Here is a 20659-nt window from a genome sequence, read left to right as displayed (position 1 = left end):
AGAATTGTTGCATAAATTTATTTGTTTTATTTATTATTATTGTTTTATTATTTATATATTTGTTTTAATTTATTTTGTTTTATTATTATCATTGTTTTATTTATTATTCCACCACCTTTTTTTACAACATAAACCTTGGTGGTTATGTTATAGGGTGTTTCATATTTTATCAATTTTTAAAATTAAACTCGCAAATCGATTTATAAATTGACCATTTATATGAAAATAAGTTTAAGCAAAAATATATATATATATATATATATATATATATATATATATATATATATATATATATATATATATATATATATATATATATATATATATATATATATATATATATAATTTTTAGGGTCCCCGCCAGTTCGATTTTGGTCAAAAATGTTGGGTGTTTTATAGGATAAATTTTAAGGGCAAAAATGTTGGATGTTTTAAACGCCTAGCCCCCACTAGGCGTTTAAAACATCCAATATTTTTGACCTTAAAATTTATCCTATAAAATTTTTTATTCTTTTAAATATTATATGTTGGATTAAATATTAATCTAACAAAAGTAGCATGTTGAAAAAATTAAGATACGCCTCCGAGTTATAAAATAAGCCACCGAGTTATAAATTGGTTTTTGTAAAGAAAAATTTGGATTTTTCACCAATTTCAGAAGATTCTGTAGAATAATTTCTTTAATTATAAATTCTTTAAAACACCCAATATTTTTGCTAAAAATCGAACTGGCGGGGACCCTAAAAATTATTTATAAATATTTTTTTTTTGCTCAAACTTATTTTCATATAAATGGTCAATTTATAAATCGATTCGCGAGTTCAATTTCAAAAATTGATAAAATATGAAACACCCTGTTATTGTACAACCGAGGTTACGTTACGCAACTTACACAAGAAAATGTTACGACTTTCTTAAAACTATTGCAGCTTATCCAGCTTAGCAAGAATCAAAATACGGTTTTAAAAAGAAATAAGCCGTAACGAAAAAGTGTAAGAACGATTTCTAAGTTAATTTAGGAAGAATTGTCTTCATGAAATCTCAATTTCATTTGTTAAAAACTTAATGAACTTCAATGTAAACTTAAACCTCGAAGTTGAAAACAATATTCATTAAATTTATTATAACTTATTTTACATTGTAAATAATTTTAGTTAGAGTATGGTTACCAGTATCATCAGCTCGTTAAAGGAAAACAGTATATAGAATAAAAGTTTAAAGGTCAATTGTAAATAAACAAGTTGATTTATTTAAAAATATTTTACTGCGGTAATAAATCTATCATGATTAAAACGCCCTTTTTTGATCTTTGTTCGGTTTATAAACGGTTATCCAACGAGCTCAAGTCGCGAAATTTCAATCAAAACAAAGAAATGTCTTATACATAATTGTATAAATTAAATTTAGTAGAAAAGAGATAAGTTTAAAAATAAAACAAGAAATTGTTTTGCGAAATCAAGTAATTTGATTATGAGAATCTGTCAATCATATGTTACATTTTACTAAAACAAATTAAAAAAACTAAGTTTAAGAAAAAAATATATATACGTTTGCAAGTCTTTTAAGAGAAAAACAATCCAATTAATTATCTTACTGATTAAATAATTTAAATTAAAAAAAAATTGTAAAAAAATCGTTATAAAGATAATCTTTTTAAATTAAGTTTTTTTAATATAAAACTTTGTGTGCTTTCTTATGTTTGCTTATAAGTTTAAAGCTGCAACTTTAAAGATATTTATTATTCTCGGCTTAGCAACAAGCAAGTCGAACTCCTAAAATAAATATTTCATTATTTGTATTTTTTTTTAAAGGTTTCGAATATCTTTTTTAAAAACAATCTGTGTAGACTAAAAACATAACGATAATAATGGCTCAAAATAAAGGTATTTTTCTATACATTCTGTACATTTGTTCGGATACTATTTAATTTTCCTTAAGTATCATATTAATTCAAGTCCTAATAAAACCGGTTGTTATTAATTGTTATTTTTATTTTATTATTAATAATAATAGTAATAATAATAATATTATTATTATTATTATATACATGTATATATATATATATATATATATATATATATATATATATATATATATATATATATATATATATATATATATATATATATATATATATATATATATATATATATATATACATTCGTTTAATGTGCTAATCCTTATGGCATTTATTATTTGGTTGATAGTTTACAAAATTATATACGTACTTACGTATATTTACCTTTAGAAATGGGTAAACACATTACACAACTAATTATCAGTTGATTTTTTTTTTTTTTTTTTTTTTGTTGCATAATTTAAAAATTGTTTTTTATTATATTACAAATGGGTGTTTTTTGCTCTTGTATGTCTAGAAGAAAAAAAGGGGATTTTAAAAACAAAGGTTAAATTTTTTTTTTAATTATTTGCTTAATTTTTTTTTATAAAACTCCTTATAAATTTTATTTCTTCACACCAGTTATACTTAAGTTTTATATTAGGAATAAAAGGTAATAATAAAGTTGTTAAAGTGTGAACTTTAACTTAAAATAGATTAGTCTACTTTATTTTATAAAAAGTAGCATATATTATAAGTATAATATAATATATATTATAAAAAGTAGCATATAATATAAAACATTTTGGTTGTAGTTTTTTGCCATTATTTTATATAAAATATATAATAAAAACATTTGTTTTGTACAGAATAATTTTTTGATTTTATTTAAGCAACACCTCTGGTAATAGATAGAAGTAAAGTTGCCTATATTTGTTTATTTACAACTTCAAACAAACTTGAGGTATCCAGTAATAAAACAAATTTTTCAGCTATGTAACTCACCTTCCCAGATTTTCTTCATACTTTGTCAAAATAGTAATGTGAACCACATAGATCATCTTGTAAAATTTTAGTAGTGTTATCAAATTTGTTTTGAGGTATAGTTATTTCAAGCTATTTTGAAGGATTTTTTTTGTTTGGCTGCCATCTTGGCTTTGGTGTTGTTTTAAGTATTGTTGATCAGAAGGAAAAAAAATAAAATTTCTATAGATGAGGAATCTTAGTATAATGTTTATTTCATAAAAATAATTGAAACTGAATCAAAACGGTGATTGCGTTTTAAGTATTATCTATCTGAGAAAATGTAATAGACCATGCTAGACTCATGTAGCATTTAAATGTGAAGTTGAATGAATTGGAGGCTCGGGTAACAAGGTAGCATCATATATATGTTTTTTTTTTCTTCTATTGAAATATATATGTTAATGAGTGTTTTGGTAGAAAAAAGTGCCGAAGTAAGTTGAGAATTATTGTAACTAATCAAACAGGTTTCAATAAAAAATGCATTAGATGTTATAAATCAATTTTTAGAAAACTTTGGAATATTATCCATTATTAATGGTTAAGATAATAAATTTTTTTATCAAAGACAAGAAGTTAATTAATTGTGTTTTTTTAATAAGAAAACAGTCAATAAGAAATTTTAGGCGACTTCTGTCTGGAACAAAACTTATGTTTTTGTCCAATTCAGTAAAAAAAAACTAAACCATGTATCAAATCATTAAAATATTAATATTTATATACAAAGAACATAAATTTATAAAAGTATACAAGTTCAGGTACATTATAAAATATAAAGGATTAAAACAAGTGACAATGTTCTGGAACTGAATAAAATTAACTTTTTCGATTTTTTTTCCAAGTGACCAATTCCAGTTAAGTCTTGTTTTTTTCGTAATGGTAATTTCTGCTTCGCTTTTTTTAGTTTTTTCAACTGTTAAATTTTTATCAGGACTAGAGTATATAGCTGTATCATCAGTAATTAGAGTCACTTTAGAGGTAAGATTATCAGAAAGATTCCTAATATAGATGAGAAACAACATGGGATCATAGATGGAACCTTGTGGTACCTGAGAATTTATTAGAAAAAAAGGAGAATGTTATCAATTAAGGGCGGCTTAAATACTACAGTTAAAAAGAAAAGATTTGTTATTTTTAAAAACTTTCCAAAGGTTAACAAATCAGAATTAGAGCAAGATTATTGGAAGTTTGTTAAAGATTCAGAGACTTTACTAATATAGTAAAAAGACTGATTGGATGATACTTTGAGGGGTCAAGCAAACTATAGAGTTTTTTAAAAATTGTAATCACATATGCCATTATCCAGCAGGTAGGAAAATAAGATCTAGTTGAAAAATAATAATCAGGTAGGTCTGATGTAGAAGAAGTAACACTATAAAAGTTTTAGTAAGCTTTAGTGAGCATTTAATCAGAAAGTTCATTTCCTTACCGATCTTGCTTATGTGTTGCTTATTAGGCTAAAGCTGGCATCAAACCACAAATATCTGGGTTCTGAGCCAGAACCAAGAGGTTTGTGGTTTGATGCTGGACAACAGTTGCATGAACCTGCATTCCCATGAATGAACTATGGGTTCCACAAATGAGAAAGAAAGAAGTAGTGAGTTTACTTACTCAATCACAGAAAAGAAAGTTTTTCTTTTTGATTTAGTTTTAATTTTTTTAATGCTTAAAATATGCTTGAGTATTGAAAAATTTAAAACAGGAAAAAGATATTGAAAAATTGATAACTATACATCCCTGGGAAAAAAGAATGTAATTTAAGGCTGTTAATTATGTGCTTATTTTATTACGAATCTGAGCTAAAATATGTCTATAAGTTTATGCTTATGTACTATAAAGAGTGTGATCAACAATAAAGAACAACTGATGTTCAAATGACTAATACAAAACTTGTTCCTTTTAATTTTTATTATTTCTTCTGTTTTTGTAAAATACTACCTGGCAAAATATGTCCTTAGTATCTAAAAAGAAACAAATATTTATTGGTTCAATTAAATCGCTTTAAGGAACATGTAAAAATGACTTGTGTTGATTTTTTTAGTAAGTTTTGTTAGAGAATAACAGAGCTTAACATCAGACAGGACCTTTTTACATTAGCTTCTTGGAATAATAAAAGGACATTTGTTCTTAAGAGAGATGTTCTTGTAAAAAAGATGAAAAAAATGATTAATGTTTGATAGCGCTCAAGATGGTGAAAAATGTGGAGTAGAATAAGGATTGACTTAAAATTGAAGAGTAGGAATATTAGCTTCCAAACTTTTAGTCCAGAAGGAATAAAAGCTTTAGAGATGCGCTTTATGCATACATATTATGGGTATAAACATATATGTTTGCTATTTATTTAGATGCTGACATACTATATCCTTTCATATTTATATAAACTTTAGTATTTATATGGTGTAGTATTTGCTGAAAGAGAAGATGATCAGACGATTATGATGTAGATGATGATGATGATGATTATAATGATCGTGTTGATTATAATGATGTTTATATATGCAAGATATATACAAAATAAAACATGAATTTTGAATTAAAAAATATACTTTAGGATGTATAAATGTTTATGCAGTCCTGGTCACAAACCTAGCCTGGGATATATTTTATCGATCCCGGCCCCTGTCAAATATCAGCCTCTGTCACTTACTAGATTTTTTGTTGTTGATTTTTTTTAATTTTACAAATAATCCTCAAAACCATCTAAATTTTTAACCAAAACACTCATTAAAGTTGTCAATTTATTAAAAAAAAAAAAAATTATCAAAATGTAATGTTATCTTAGATCCCAGGTATCCTTTTTTGATCTTTTACATTTTCCCATATAGATTCTAGGTGAAATAACATGTCCATTTTGATTTTGTTCCCCATTGTTTTTAAAATAAACAAGTTCAGGTTCCTCATCTTCAAAACCCTACTGATTAAAATTTTCAGCTTAATCCCATGAATTGTTTTACAATCATAACTAAGATGGATGAAAAACAAAAAAAATGTCACCAAAATAACTGGTTTTAAAAAACTTTATCTCAAAAATCAATTTGATAGTGCTGAGATTTTGACAAAAAACCTAGAAAATCTGAGGCAGTGGGTTATAAGGCTGTCCCACTTTCTCATAGAATACTTGAAAAATGTTCACTATAAAATGATCACAAATGAGAAAGAAGAAGTAGTGAGTTTACTGACTCAATCATTTTAAAACTAAATCAATTTTGATTTAGTTTCAATTTATTAATACTTAAAAATGCTTGAGTATTGAAAAATTTAAAATAAAGAGCTACATTTGCTTAGTAGACTTGTGATTCTTGCAGTTGTTGTTTTCAACTAAATAGATGTTTACTAGTGATAGAAAAATTGATTACAGATACAATTTATTTAGATATATATATATATATATATATATATATATATATATATATATATATATATATATATATAAATATATATATATATATGAATATATATATATATATATGAATATATATATATATATGAATATATATATATATATGAATATATATATATATATATATATATATATATATATATATATATATATATATATATATATATATATATATATATATATATAGGGCTACCATAGTCCTGATTTGAAGGGTCTGTCCTGACTGTCCTGATCAGGTGCCAAAATGCCCTGATTTTTAAAAAACCATAACAAAAAAGAAAAAAATATCATTTTGACAAAAACTAAAAAGTAAAGCAAAGAGAAAAATGTTGACTTGGCAAGTCCAACTTCTCCATTCAATTTTTACTATTTTCTTGCAATTTTAGGCAGTGCTGGCAGAAATGGCAGTGGTAGCAGACATGATAAGGCATGGTCAGCTTCAGACATTCAACAAAACAATTCTGAGAATTGAAAAAACAAGAGCAAGTGCATGTGATATTGTTAATGAGATAAAAGTATTGCAGAATAATCTGAAGGAGAGATTTGAGAATAAGTTTATTCCACTGAAAGCTAAAAAGATACTTGCAAAACTATTTGAAGACGGAATTTTTGACGAAATTGCTGTCAAAAAAGAATTTACTGGTTTTTACGAGAGATGTCTTTCTTATATTGAACTTTGGAAAGATAGCTTTGTTGATGCTGAAAAGTTCATGTGGATTCAAAACAGTGCAATAACATTTCCAGAGTTGGAAGAAGCTGCAGAAAGAATTAACCGAAAAATTGGACGTACAGCAATAAATACTGATGAACTATTTGATGAAGTTGTTTTGGTCAAGGCATACTTGTCAACTAATTCTGAAACTTGGAAATCTGATGATATGAGTTGTGAAGAAAAATGGGTCATGATGATGAAACATTTTGGAGGAAAGGGCATTTCAGTAGCAAATTTTTCACTGGTGTTGGAATACATTTTCAGTCTTCCTGGAACTTCAGCTGCTGTGGAAAGGGTGTTTTCAATGATGAACAATATTTGGTCTCGTGAAAGAGGTTCTTTACTAGTTTCTACTGTGAAAAGTTTGCTTTTTTGTAAGTTAAATATTGATCTCAATTGCTCACAGTTCTATGAAAAGATAAAAAATGACCAGTTGTTTCTGAAAAAAGTACACTCTAGTGAAAAATATGACTGGTTTAAAAGCAAAGAAAAGAAATAATTCTTGTAGTCATTACAAAAATGTAAAATAAAGCTGGTTTTTAATGTTGTACTTTTTGTCATTTTCACTTTTAGTGTGACGAGCTTTTGTCCTGATTTAGACTTTCTGCTTATTTATATTTGTCCTGATTTGACAGGTTAAAAAAGACATGATGTCCTGATTTTTCCAAAATTTCATATGGTAGCCCTATATATATATATATATATATATATATATATATATATATATATATATATATATATATATATATATATATATATATATATATACATATATATATATATATATATATATATATATATATATATATATATATATATATATATATATATATATATAGAACTCTTATATGTTGTCCAAAAGTTTTTTCCATATTTTGTTGACAAAAAGTAAAAATTAAAATGCAAGACCGGAATTTTTTTTTTTAACAATTGATAGACTGCCTGCCCCAACCAAACCCTCAGTCGATGTAGCAGCACTCCCTTGCGGGTCAGGCTATTTGTCAGTCGATGTAGCAGCACTCCCTTGCGAGTCAGGCTATTTGTCAGTCGATATAGCAGCACTCCCTTGCGAGTGAGGCTATAAGATAGTCGATGTAGCAACACTCCGCGCATGATTTACAGTAAAAAAAATAAAAATAAAAACATTTTATTAAAAAAATTAAAAGTAAAAACATTTTATTAAGAAAAATAAAAATAAAAACATTGTTTATATTGTTAAAAACATTCAGAATGTTTTAAAAGCATTCAGAATGTTTTTAAAAACATTCTGGTCAATTAAATTTGCGTTTTTGTGGTTTTTTTAAAAAAACGATTAATTTGTAATTAAGTTAATGGTTTTGACTTTCGTCCAACACGCAAATTTTGGTCGATAGTCAAAAGTAATTAAAAGTGACCTATGTGTTGGCGTAAGAATCACTTTATATATATATATTTGGGGCAGGGGGGCACTAAATTTGGGGCTTTTTTGTTCCCAGCCTCAAATCATCGCAATTTTTTGCAAAGCATCCTTATTTGACATAAGTATAAACATATAAATGTTTGGAGTTTGCCCCATGTCTGGAAGTTATCTCAAAGACCAAAAAAAGCTCGTTCCGGCTCTGTATATATATATATATATATATATATATATATATATATATATATATATATATATATATATATATAAACTCTTGCATGTTCATCTTTAAGTTTTTACCATAAAATGTCAGTTTTAAGTTTTTTTTAATTTTCAAAACTGGAAAAAAAAAAATTTATTTTTAATTATTTGATAGACCGCCTGCCGAAACCAAACCATCAGTCGATGTAGCAGCACTTCGTTGCGAGTCAGACTATAAGATAGTTGATGTAGCAACACTCTGTACATGTTTTACAATTAAAAAATAAAAATAAAAACATTCAGAAAGTTTTTATTAAAAAAAAATAAAATAAAACATTCAGAATGTTTTTTAAAACATTCTAGTCTTTTAATTTGCGTTTTTGTGGTTTAATTACTTCCTGCAATTAAATTAATGTGTTTTGACATAATCTAACCTTAATTTTGTCAGCTTTAAAACCACAAACAAGCGAAGAGCCATTTTTACCACAAACCTGTTTTCTTAGCCGTAAAGTATAGGAATATATATTAGGGTGGAGTGAATTTTAGTTTTTTTTACAATTCGTTTAGCCTGGGTGTGCAAAAGTTGTCTATTCATTTCAGAAATACTCTGGAAAAATATCAATGCTCTAAGAAATTATCTTGAGGTGCCTCAAGACCTTTAAAATTTTAATGGGTCCCTAATATTATGTAAAAAAAAGTTTTTCAAAAGTATGTCATTTTGGGTCTCAAAAGAAGCAAAATTTTATAAAAATTTCAAAAATAACAATTATTTTAAAAAAAAAATTGTTATTTTATAGTTTATTGCAGAAAAAATTACCTTTTAAACTAAAAATGAAAAAAGTTTTATTTTTTTTAATTATAATTTCAAAAAAATCTTAAATAATTTTTTTATAAAATAATTGTTATTTTTGAAATTTTTATAAAATTTTGCTTCTTTTGAGACCTAACATGACATACTTTTTAAAATTTTTTTTTTACATAATATTAGGGACCCATTAAAATTTTAAAGGTCTTGAGGCACCTCAGGATAATTTCCTAGAGCATTGATATTTTTCCAGAGTATTTCTGAAATGAATAGACAACTTTTGCACACCCAGGCTAAACGAATTGTAAAAAAAACTAAAATTCACTCCACCCTAATATATATGTGTGTGTGTGTGTGTGTGTGTGTGTGTGTGTGTGTGTGTGTGTGTGTGTGTGTGTGTGTGTGTGTGTGTGTGTGTGTGTGTGTGTGTGTGTGTGTGTGTGTATGTGTCTATATATATATATATAAGATGATTAAATTTTTTTTTTGTATTTTTAATCAAAAATTTGAAACCAAAATACATAAAAAATATAAACATTTTTTTTTTTATGAAAACCTGAGTTGATCATGTTAAAACCTTGCACAAACTGCAAACAATTTTATCTAATTGTTAATCTTTTAATCTTTATATTTTATTGTTACCAAACTTTTTTTTTCCAAATCAACTAATTAAAAGATCAAACAACAGTATTTATTACAAAATACATTTGCCATTAAATATAAGCATCTAACTTAGCATTAATGTTTAATATTAATTTTTAGATAATCTATTAAATAGTTACTTTATCTAATTCAAAGTAAAATGGAGCGTTTACGGAAGTTACTGAGGTTCTTTGGCTGTTATAGTTGTTGTTGTCAAAGATATGAACCTGGTACAGATTTCATGAAATTTTTTTTTTATTGCTAATTTATGTCACTAATGACACAATACTGAAAAGGATAGGCGGCTAAATAAATACGGTTGATATAAGAAAATTTACTTATGATCTGCAATCAAAAACACAAAAGTATCTATAAATGCAGGCCTAAATTCCTTACTCTAATAAATTAAACTAACAAAATCTGCTTGCTTAAGTTTAAACATTTTTTTTTAATGTTGACTTAAATACTTTCATATGGAAAAAGAGATGAACAAAAGAAAAACATTTTTGTGGAATAAATGTATTTTTTGCATATATACTATTTTTCAAACCTTCAGTCAATATTTGCACCAAAGCTTCTGTGGATAGCTATTTTGTTATAATACCATTGGTGGTGTTTCAAAAGCAGTTTATTCTATATTTATTAATGTAGTATGTATATAAATAAAAAGCATGCATCCTAACCATATAGCTAATGTATATATTATGGCAGGAGCCTATCCTTTATCAGTATGATGTCATCAATCTCGTTTTATATAGCACTAAACTGCCATAGGGTTGTGTGTATATATATATTTATGTATATATATATATATACACACATATATTTATATATGAGTATATATATATATATATGTATATATATTTACATATATTTATTTATATATATGTGTATATATATCTATGCATATATGTATATATACATATATATACACATATTTTTTTTTTTTTGTTATTCACCTCCTCAAGACCGAGAAGGCCACTACAGATGAGGAGGCTACTTAATAGTGGTTTATAACCCTCTCCCAACTCTATAACTCCGAAACACGAACCTTGACGAACAAGGCCACTGCACGGAGAAACAAGTTGAGCGCGGTACTACCAGGGACGTGGTGGGATCGAACTCGGAACCTCTCGCTTATGAAGCGAGCGCTTTACCACTACACCACTACCACATATATATGTATATACATATGTGTGTATATGTATGTGTATACATATAAGGCTCTGTTTAAATTAAATAATTTAAATTTAAAACTAAGTATGGGGGTTTAGGTGGTCTAAAGTGTTGACTAGTAGTTAAACCAGGATTATTTTGATTTAAATTGATTAAATAAAAATTATGATTTAATTGAATTTTTCAATTTTATTTGTTATTAGTTATTATTTATTGGTTTAATCACTTAGATTCAAATGCACTAGCTAAAAATAACTTATATATAAATAAGTATTAGTAACTAATTGTGTTATAGATTATTATATATGTATGTATTAGCCATATAATTAATTATATATATATTTTTTAATTTGTTGTAAGAGCTTCATCCATTTAACTAAATTTTTTGTTTCATATTTTAACATATTAACTAATTACATTAAGTTTTATTTTTGCTGCTAATTATATAATTAATACAAATAAATTCCTTTCATATAAGAGTTATATATTCAAGTTTATTTTTTCAAGAAATTAAAAAAAATGAACCATTCATTTATAATTAGTTACTTTTTAGTTAAAATAAATACAATATACCTTGAAATAAAAATGTCTGGTGCTGGTCAAAAAAGAGATGCAGTTTTGACAGAGTTTGATGAAATACCTGCAAAGTTTGGGAAAAACGGTAATAAAACTAAATGCAAAAGTTGTAATGTGCAAATTCAAAGTTAGCTCATATGAGAAACCACAAAAGTGTTGGTTAATGTAAAATTTAGATTATTATTAGAGATGATAAGAATGTTAATATTTGTCAAAACATTGTAAAAAATATCAACCAAGCAACTAAGGAAGCACAAACTAATCAATCTTCTATTGAGAAAACTAAATCTAATCAATATACAGTAGAGAAAGAAAATTTTTTATGTTTATATATAAGGCAGTGGCAAGAGTAAGCTGTGGCAAGATAATGTCAACTAAATTGGATTCACACCTTATTAAAACCACAAAGTTTGAAAAAGAAACATTGATGAGCAGATAGCAAGAATAATTTATGATACTTACTCATCTCTCAGAATGGTCGACTATCTAGAGTTTATTTAAATAATCAAATTTTTATGCCCAGGATATAACCCTCCTAATAGAATTAATATTGATGGAAAATTACTAGATACTGTCCACAAGAACAGCTTACCTAGCTGTTCAGGGTTGCTTTTTTGATCATTCCATAACCATGAGTATATATAAATAAAACTTTTAAGCTTTTAATTTCAAAAGTTTGCGATTATTTATGATATTTTTATGATATAACAATGTCCTTTTAAAAGTGCTTTCTTAGTTAACTTTTTATTAAATGTATATAATTGTAAATGTATAAATTATATAATAATAAAGTTAATAACCATTTCGAAAGTTTAAGTTTTATGATAATATTGTTCAAACTATAAAATAGTGCAATTGGTGAAAAACTCATAATGATTGTGTGAATCGAGAATTACAAAAGTTGTTGATAAGTTATTGCTGTTGCTTCATCTAGAGATGTTAAAAGAATATTTTTATCATTTGGTATTGTGCATTCAAGCATTAGATTTCAACTTAAAATTGAGAAAGCAAGCAAATTGGTTTTTCTATTTAAACTAAATAATCAGAAAGCAAAGAAAATTGAAACTTGTGAGTTTCAATTTTCTTTGCTTGTGAGAAACTGATTGAGTTTTGTAAATAATTAGCATTAAAAAAGATTTTAAATTGATTTAATTATGATTTTATAATATATTTTAACTTAATCAGTTTTCTTTTTTTAGTTAACTATATGTCAGTAAAAGTTTATATTTCAAAAATGTAGGGAAATTAAATATATATCAAAATAATTTGATTTAAATCAAAAATTTGTTTTTTTTGAGTTCTAAACAAACAAGGCGCGCATAAATAGGTAAAAATGATTTTGAATTTTAAATATAATTGCTTTAATTATTGGAAGTTAAATATCTGGCACAATATTTTCTTGACCAAAACTCTGGTATTTTAACAGCTGAATTTAAGTTGATTTGATCAAGAAACCAATCACAAGTAACTTAATAAAAACTAACTTAACACCATGACATTGGAAAGTTTAACAGTGACTTATTTCTATGTTTTTGTTATTATTTGAAAAATAGTTTTTTGTTATTTTTAACATGGTTGTTTAATCAAAGTCATGTTGTTTAATCAAAGTCATCAAAGTTAATGTTAAAAATGTTAATTATAACAAAAATATTTTTATAATATTTAAGGCTACCTGAATAAATTAAATCTATATAGTTTTACGTGTTAATGTTGCAATAGTTTCAGAAATATACGATAGTTTTCAAAATGCTATACTCTAGCTAGGAATATTTGATGACTGCCATTTCTCATCAAAGATATTTTATATAAGTAGGAGTTGTAGAAATATAATATTTCACTTGAACTATTCACAAGCAATTTATTTACAAAAAATAACTACATGAAATCGACAAATTCACAACTTCTGTGCATGACTTCCGTGCATGATCATTCATGCACTGCATTTAAATGATTGCGGTGACTCTATGATAGATAGTTCAATCCTTTCTGGAAATCTTTACTTATATTTAAAATATTATTTAAAAAAAAAAGTATGCTTCTGAAATGTATATTTTCTAAGAAAATAAAGTTTATTTATCAAGTAACTAAAATTTGTGTTTTTCTTTTCCGTGCGTTATTTCACTTCTAATTTAATTTATTCTTTGATAAGAATAATGTATATTTTTTTTGTTTACAAAGTATTTATAAAGATTAGAATTGATTGAGAGCATATTGGAGATTTATTTTCAATTTAGCCAGTTTTATTTTTATGAAAATAATAGACAAAACATATACAAGTTTTCATGCATGATTTTTTGGAAATACCCTGATATATAATTTTAACAGTATTATAGTTAATATATTGAGTTAATTTTTTCTATTAAATGGGTAATGCTTTATTTAAAAAATAAAAATAAGGAAGAGTGATAGCATGCTTATTATTAGCTTTAAAAAAAACTCAAAAAAAGCTATTACATTTTTTAAAGTTTCTGAAATAAACAATTAAACCTTTTAAAGTTTTTTTATTTTTTTTAGTCTTAACAGCAAACTTCAATGATGACGTCTTACCAGTCAAGGCTCATTTCAAGTGTCGAGGTGCTTACCCACTTAATGATCAACTCAAAAGATTCTCTGTGTCTGATGATCTAGTAGATTGGAATAAAAAATTTGATTCTTATGCTCCAGTTTGCTACACTGCAGAATCAGTAAAGAAGATGCCAGTGTGGGCTGATCCTGATCTTGAGTAAGTGTTTAAAATTTTTATCTTTAATAATCTTTGAGTACTAGGTTTATGTCACTAATATGTCACTCCCTCTCCTTTTCTTTCATACTTAATACTTTTTAACCCATTCTTCTCAGTGTTTCGACTAATTCCTTGTATTGGTTTAACTCATTCCTCTCAGTGGTTTAACTCATTGTTCTTAGTGTGTTTCAACACATTTTTCTTACCATTCTGATTCATTCTTTTCAGTGTTTCAACCTTTGTAGCTCTATGCATACGTTCTTCAGTCAATTTTTTTTTTTCAAAAATGGGCTCGAGTCAATACCAGTATTTCAAGATGGGCATATATTTCCTGCATATTTAAGCTATGTTCTTACCATCAAATTATATAAAAGCTTTATTGTAAAACATAGATAATCGAAGGCATGTTTTATTGTGACCAATTTTTTTATAAGTTTTATTTGATGCACTGATAACATTTTGTCTGTTTGTCTGGTTTGTTTAATATAAAAACATCTAAATCTTCTCTTTCTATTTTATTCTTCAAGTTTTTCAAGAACATGAATAATATAAGTAATAATCAATATTGAAACAATTTCAAGTTGTTTATTTTAAGTACTTTGTATACTATTTTTTATTTTTTAATGATTCAGCTTGTAAACTATTTATTTTTTAGTGATCCAGCTTGTAAACTATTTATTTTTTAGTGATCCAGCTTGTAAACTATTTATTTTTTAGTGATCCAGCTTGTAAACTATTTTTTATTTTTTAGTGATCCAGCTTGTAAATTATTTTTTATTTTTTAGTGATCCAGCATTTAAAGAAATAAAATTTAACGAGTTAGATGGCAAGGTCAATCGCATTAGTCACATGGGAAAATATGAGATAATGAGTAACGGAGCACCAAGGTAAATAGGAGATAATGAGTAATGAAGTACCAAGAAAAATTAGAGATAATGAGTGATGGAGTATCAAGGTAAATAAGAGATAATGAGTAAAAGTTTTTTGAAATAGTACACAGAGTTTTATGATTTAGAAATCCAATGGGAAGAACTGGAATCTCTGGACGTGGTCTTTTAGGGAGATGGGGACCGAATCATGCTGCTGATCCTATTGTTACTCGGTAATATAAAAAATTTAATTTAAAACTAATTATAAAAGATTTAAAACTGTAATTATAATAGTTATTTAACATATTACTTTTTATTTTTATTTATTGCTTATTATGCATGTAATTATTTGGGATGACTAAATAAGCGTGAACTGGCATAAGTGCAAATGGTGTAAGTGCGAACTGGCGTAAATGCAAAGAATTTGCAAAAACTGGCATAAGTGTGCCAAAAGATTTTGCAAACATTGGAATAAGTGTGAACTGGAATAAGTACGAAGCAGTTGTAAAAACTGGCATAAGTGCAAATCAGTAAAATTGCATTGAAAGAATTTGCAAACAAACAAAAAAAATCCAAAATGGCATTATTAACTGAAACAGTTATGAATTAAACACCTATGAAATAAATTATGCACTCTGCAGAATGTGATGTATATTATAAAGACTCCAAGAACCAAGAAAAAATGGAAGAAGCAAGCTTAGACTAAAATGACAATTTTAGTTTTATTGATATGCATTAGTTATATAGTTTTTATCAAAAAAATTTAAATTTATTTTGAATTTCTTTAATATGAACACAACTTGTCTTAGCAATTGGGGATCCCTTTAAGAGACAATGCAGCAAATCTAAAAGCAGTCTTGAACCAAGCTGTAAGAACATAGTCTTTTGTTATAAATCAGCTGGATGCCTTAACCACTCCTTTCAACTTTTGATCAAAAAATAACTATTTTCAATTCCAATCATAGATGGACTGATTGCAAAGAGTCTAAAAATCTGTTCTTACACATCTCATTCTACTGCTTTTTACATTGAACTCTACAGACAGCAAGAAATCCAAATAAATATAAAATATAGACTTGACTTCAAAAACGATGTTGCCCCATAATGAAACTCTACCAGTTATATGCTTGAGCAAACTTTACACCTGAAGCCAGCCATTGGTGCCACCTTAATCAAATTTCCTTCAGTGAGAATTCTGTCTAAGATTGAAGCCTCTGTGAAAAAGTTGTGAACATTATAGGTGTTTATGAGGAAGCAACAAAAATTTTGTCAGGTGTTGACTCTTGCATCAGTTTCTGTATTCCAATTGTGACAACAATTAAAGCTTTGGAAAATATCTCTAGCAATTTCAGTGTTTAGGAGCTGGAAATTGCTATGAAAAATGCAATGGAAAAATGGTGTAAATCAAGATGAGAAAAGATATTTATATCTAATATTTAAAATTTTTTTTTTTTTTTTTTTTTTGCAATTAAAATTTATTAAAATATATTGTGAAAAATTTCGTAAGTATAAAAAATGGTATGTAATTTAATAACATGAGACAGAAATTGAAATATATATATATATCATAAAGACAGTAATTTTGCTAACAATCTAAGATATTTTTCAAAGAAGGGTTATTGAATAAATATGACAGATATAATATTTTTAGTTTTCCATCATCTAAATAAGAAAAACACTTTTCATTTAGTTTATTAAAAAAAAAATTTTATTATGTAAAAAGATTTTCCTAACTAGTTCACTAGCAATAAAGCTGCAAGCACCCACGATTTAAATTGTGAGTTACCAGAAAACGGTTGACAGAAAACTTAAAAAGTTATATTTTATATGAGCCGGGAAAGGAGCAGATATAGTAAAAGGCTGCGACTTTGCCGAGTGAAAAGTCGCTTTGCAGAGCAAAGAATATTTTTAGATCTTGCCTAGAAAAGAAAAAGCATCATTAGAAGAACCAGCCCAAATATGACAACAACACTTCATACGGTACTATCAAAATTTTCATAGGAAATAGTGTAAACATTTTTGTTAAAAATAAAAAAAAAAACATTTGAAAAAAACTTGAATTTGTAAAAACAACCTGAATATTTTCATAAAAAACATGAACTTTTTTAAATAGTAAAATGAAAATTCTGAATGTTTCAATAAAAAATCTGAACATTTTCAATGAATTTCAAAAAAGTTGTGAGCGTTTTTCATTAAAAGTTTAGACTTTTTTTGCTTTTTTTTTTTTTAAATTACTATTCTAATATGCATAATTTTTATATATATAAAATTTATAGTAGTATAATACAAAATATATATTTATATAATAATGATACATATAATACAAACAGCTTACATAAATTTTAATAAACATAAAAATATATCACATAAAATATACAATACATATAAACAAAACATCATTGAGTTTTTCACGAGCATGACTTTTAGTCAGAGTAAATTTTTTTGAAAATAAATTAATTTAACTATAATTAAATTTACGTTTTTATTATCTAAGGAGCGCCATTGCTAATCATTTCAAAATAATATTTGTATATTTTTTCACGAATTATTTTTATATTACATAGATGGAAGCGTGACTCTAATGGGAAAATCGAACGACATAAAGACAATAACAAGCCTATATTGGAATTTGTTAGTATTCAAAGAAGTGACACACATGAATGGGCGATACCAGGGGTATGTTATGTTTTAGTTATGTTAGGGTTTTTATGTTAAGGTTTAGTTTTTGAAAGCAACTTTATAAAATTTAAAATTAACAAGGATTACTAATTTACATCAGTTAATCATGTAATAATAATTTAATGATAACATGTATGTTAAGTATATACAGGGGGTTAAAATAGTTGTTGCACATCGGTGCCCTCTGAACCTTCTTTGAAACTTATCTGAGGAGAGCAACCAATCATTGGTAATTTTTTTCTGACAAAAGAGCAGATCTTGGAAATGCTCAGAGGGGTGCCAATGTCGGACACCTATTTCGACCCCTGAGTGTGTGTGTGTGTATATATATATATATATATATATATATATATATATATATATATATATATATATATATATATATATATATATATATATATATATACACAGAGCCGTAACCACAATTTTGATATTGGGGGAGGGGGGGCCTGGGGTTTCTTTGATTGAAAAAAAATTTTTTTTTAAGGCATGGCCTTGAAAAAAATTTTTTGTGACAAAGATTCAAGTTTTCAAGTACCGTTTATTAAAAAATATATACCGTTGCGGTTTCATTTGCCTTAAGATAAAAAAGTTAAATATACGCTTTATGAATATTTTTGATGCAATTTTATAAGTTATAACATATTTACAAGGAATTTAATTTTTTGTAAAAACTAGAAAAGGAGGAAGAAAAACCAAGAAAATTTTTTTTTCAAATAACTTTTTAATCAAAATTGTTTTTAAATTATAAGGAAATTTCTATTTTTATTTTTTTGATATCGCACAATTCGTTAATTATATAAAGCTGATGTAACTGTTATAAAATATTATTTTTCTAAACTATTATTTTTTGCAAAAATAAACATAAATATAATCAAAGACATTGCAAGAGCTATATTGCTTCAAGCGTAAATTCCTGCAAAAAAAATTAATGGAGTTATATACATAAATATCCATATTATATCCATAAAAACATTTTCTATATTTGAAGGACAACCTTCCTTCGCTAGACAGTTTTACTCAAATCAGATACCAAGTTTTAATTTAAAATGGAAGGAAACAAAGTAGTTAAAACCTTTGAAAATATTTCTTTTTGCGCATACAACTGCCAAAGTTTTAAATCAAACTCAAATTATATTCCCAAACTGCTCAAGTCATTTGATATTATCTCTAGATCAGAACAGTTAAACCTTATTACATCAATTATAAAAAACCAATTATAAAATGAAGATGTAAGTGAATGTATTATTGCTGGAGATTTTCAGTTATATCCCGAAAAGATCTATGACTCTGAGTATCATAATAACAAATCACGCAATAAATTCTTTTAGCCTCTCTCTACTTTCATTAAATCAAATAAACTCTCGCTTATTGATATAATCAGTGGCACTGGTCCAAGACACTTATCAGTATAAATCTCTAACTCTTCTTATAATGATCACATCACAGCACTAAAAGAGTCATCGCTATCCTTTATAAATACTAAAGTTGTTCCTCCTCGGCCATTTAACTTAAGCGATCACTTACCAATAGCTAAGATTATCACCATTACACATACTAAATTATCAACCGTATTAAATAGCATAACACAAAAATACAGTTATATACCAATATATGCATGGAATAACAAAAATTTCAATAAAATATATAATCAAAATCTATCCTTAGCTTTCAATAACTACACTTTCAATGAAGAAAAAATCGAACAAAAGTTAATGGAAACATGGGGGTGGACAACGGAACTTAAAATATACAAAAAATAAATAAATCTTTCATTTAATTATAAACAATAGCAAAAATCAAAATATGATAAGATGCAAGAATGCATGGAGTACAAAAGATACATCCTAGCATGTAAAAACTTTTGTAAAGCGGTTAAAGCAGCCCAAAACAAAAAGGTCCATGAAAAAACAATAAATATTGAAAATCTGAGAACTACAAATTCTCAGAAGTTCTGGGACAACATTAGTAAATTCAAAATGAAACCAAGTACTCAGTTATTTTCAATTAATAAATCGCAAAAAATAAAAGATATTATTAAGGAATTCAGACAACATTTTCAAATTCTACACAATACACCGCTTATTATAAATAATAACCGAAACTTAATTCAAATTTCACCTCTAAATAGCAAGCCTAATTTATTAGTTATTACAACAGTAAGATGTGTCAAATTTTAGTTTTTTTTCGATTTCAAAAACGGTTTTTCTTTTGATGAAAAATTTCATGGAGATTCCGAGTCTGCAAAAAAAAAAAATTTTTTAAATAATGTCTTGCTGGGGGTGGGTCAGCATTTCTTGAACAGAAAAATGACTAAAATGTGACTAATTAACAGGGCAAAATAATAATTTAAAAAAAAAATTTTTTCTCTAATTTTTGATTAACTCAATTATTATGTTGAATAATAAGAAAATTGGTTATTTGGTTCAAAAAGTCGTAAAAATAAACAGAGAAAAGCAGTTTTTGTGAAGGCTATTTTTACAAAAATCAGGCAATTTTTTCATATTTTAGACAAACAATGTTACGGTAAAGTGTGTTGTTTTTTACTTGTATTTGTCAAGCTTTAAAAGTAAGGGGAGTTCATTTTTGTGGGGAATTTTATAGGGAATCTGAATCTGAAA

General features: G+C 26.1%; 1 protein-coding gene across 7 annotated transcripts in view; it reads left to right on the top strand.

The window, feature by feature from the left end:
- The first annotated feature begins 1753 nt into the window (after positions 1 to 1753).
- The window catches only part of LOC100197333 (ADP-ribose pyrophosphatase, mitochondrial), a 33495-nt gene continuing 14589 nt past the window's right edge, over positions 1754 to 20659 (top strand). Inside the window, exons 1-6 of one of the 7 annotated variants that reach the window (XM_065807769.1) lie at positions 1764 to 1883; positions 10137 to 10246; positions 14265 to 14490; positions 15276 to 15377; positions 15506 to 15592; positions 17924 to 18035. In XM_065807769.1, coding sequence (XP_065663841.1) covers positions 10177 to 10246; positions 14265 to 14490; positions 15276 to 15377; positions 15506 to 15592; positions 17924 to 18035 — 597 coding nt within the window. In that variant the 5' untranslated portion in view covers positions 1764 to 1883; positions 10137 to 10176. Of the gene's footprint in view, positions 1884 to 2261; positions 2405 to 10136; positions 10247 to 11725; positions 11854 to 14264; positions 14491 to 15275; positions 15378 to 15505; positions 15593 to 17923; positions 18036 to 20659 lie in introns of those variants that run through there. The other 6 variants (XM_065807771.1, XM_065807772.1, XM_065807770.1 and 3 more) reach the window with 6 other exon arrangements.

This window comes from Hydra vulgaris, chromosome 10 (genome assembly GCF_038396675.1).
Source record: "Hydra vulgaris chromosome 10, alternate assembly HydraT2T_AEP".
In the NCBI taxonomy this organism is placed as follows: Eukaryota; Metazoa; Cnidaria; class Hydrozoa; order Anthoathecata; family Hydridae; genus Hydra; species Hydra vulgaris.
Note: the sequence above shows the minus strand (reverse complement) of the source record. Positions and strands in the feature narration are given on the sequence as shown.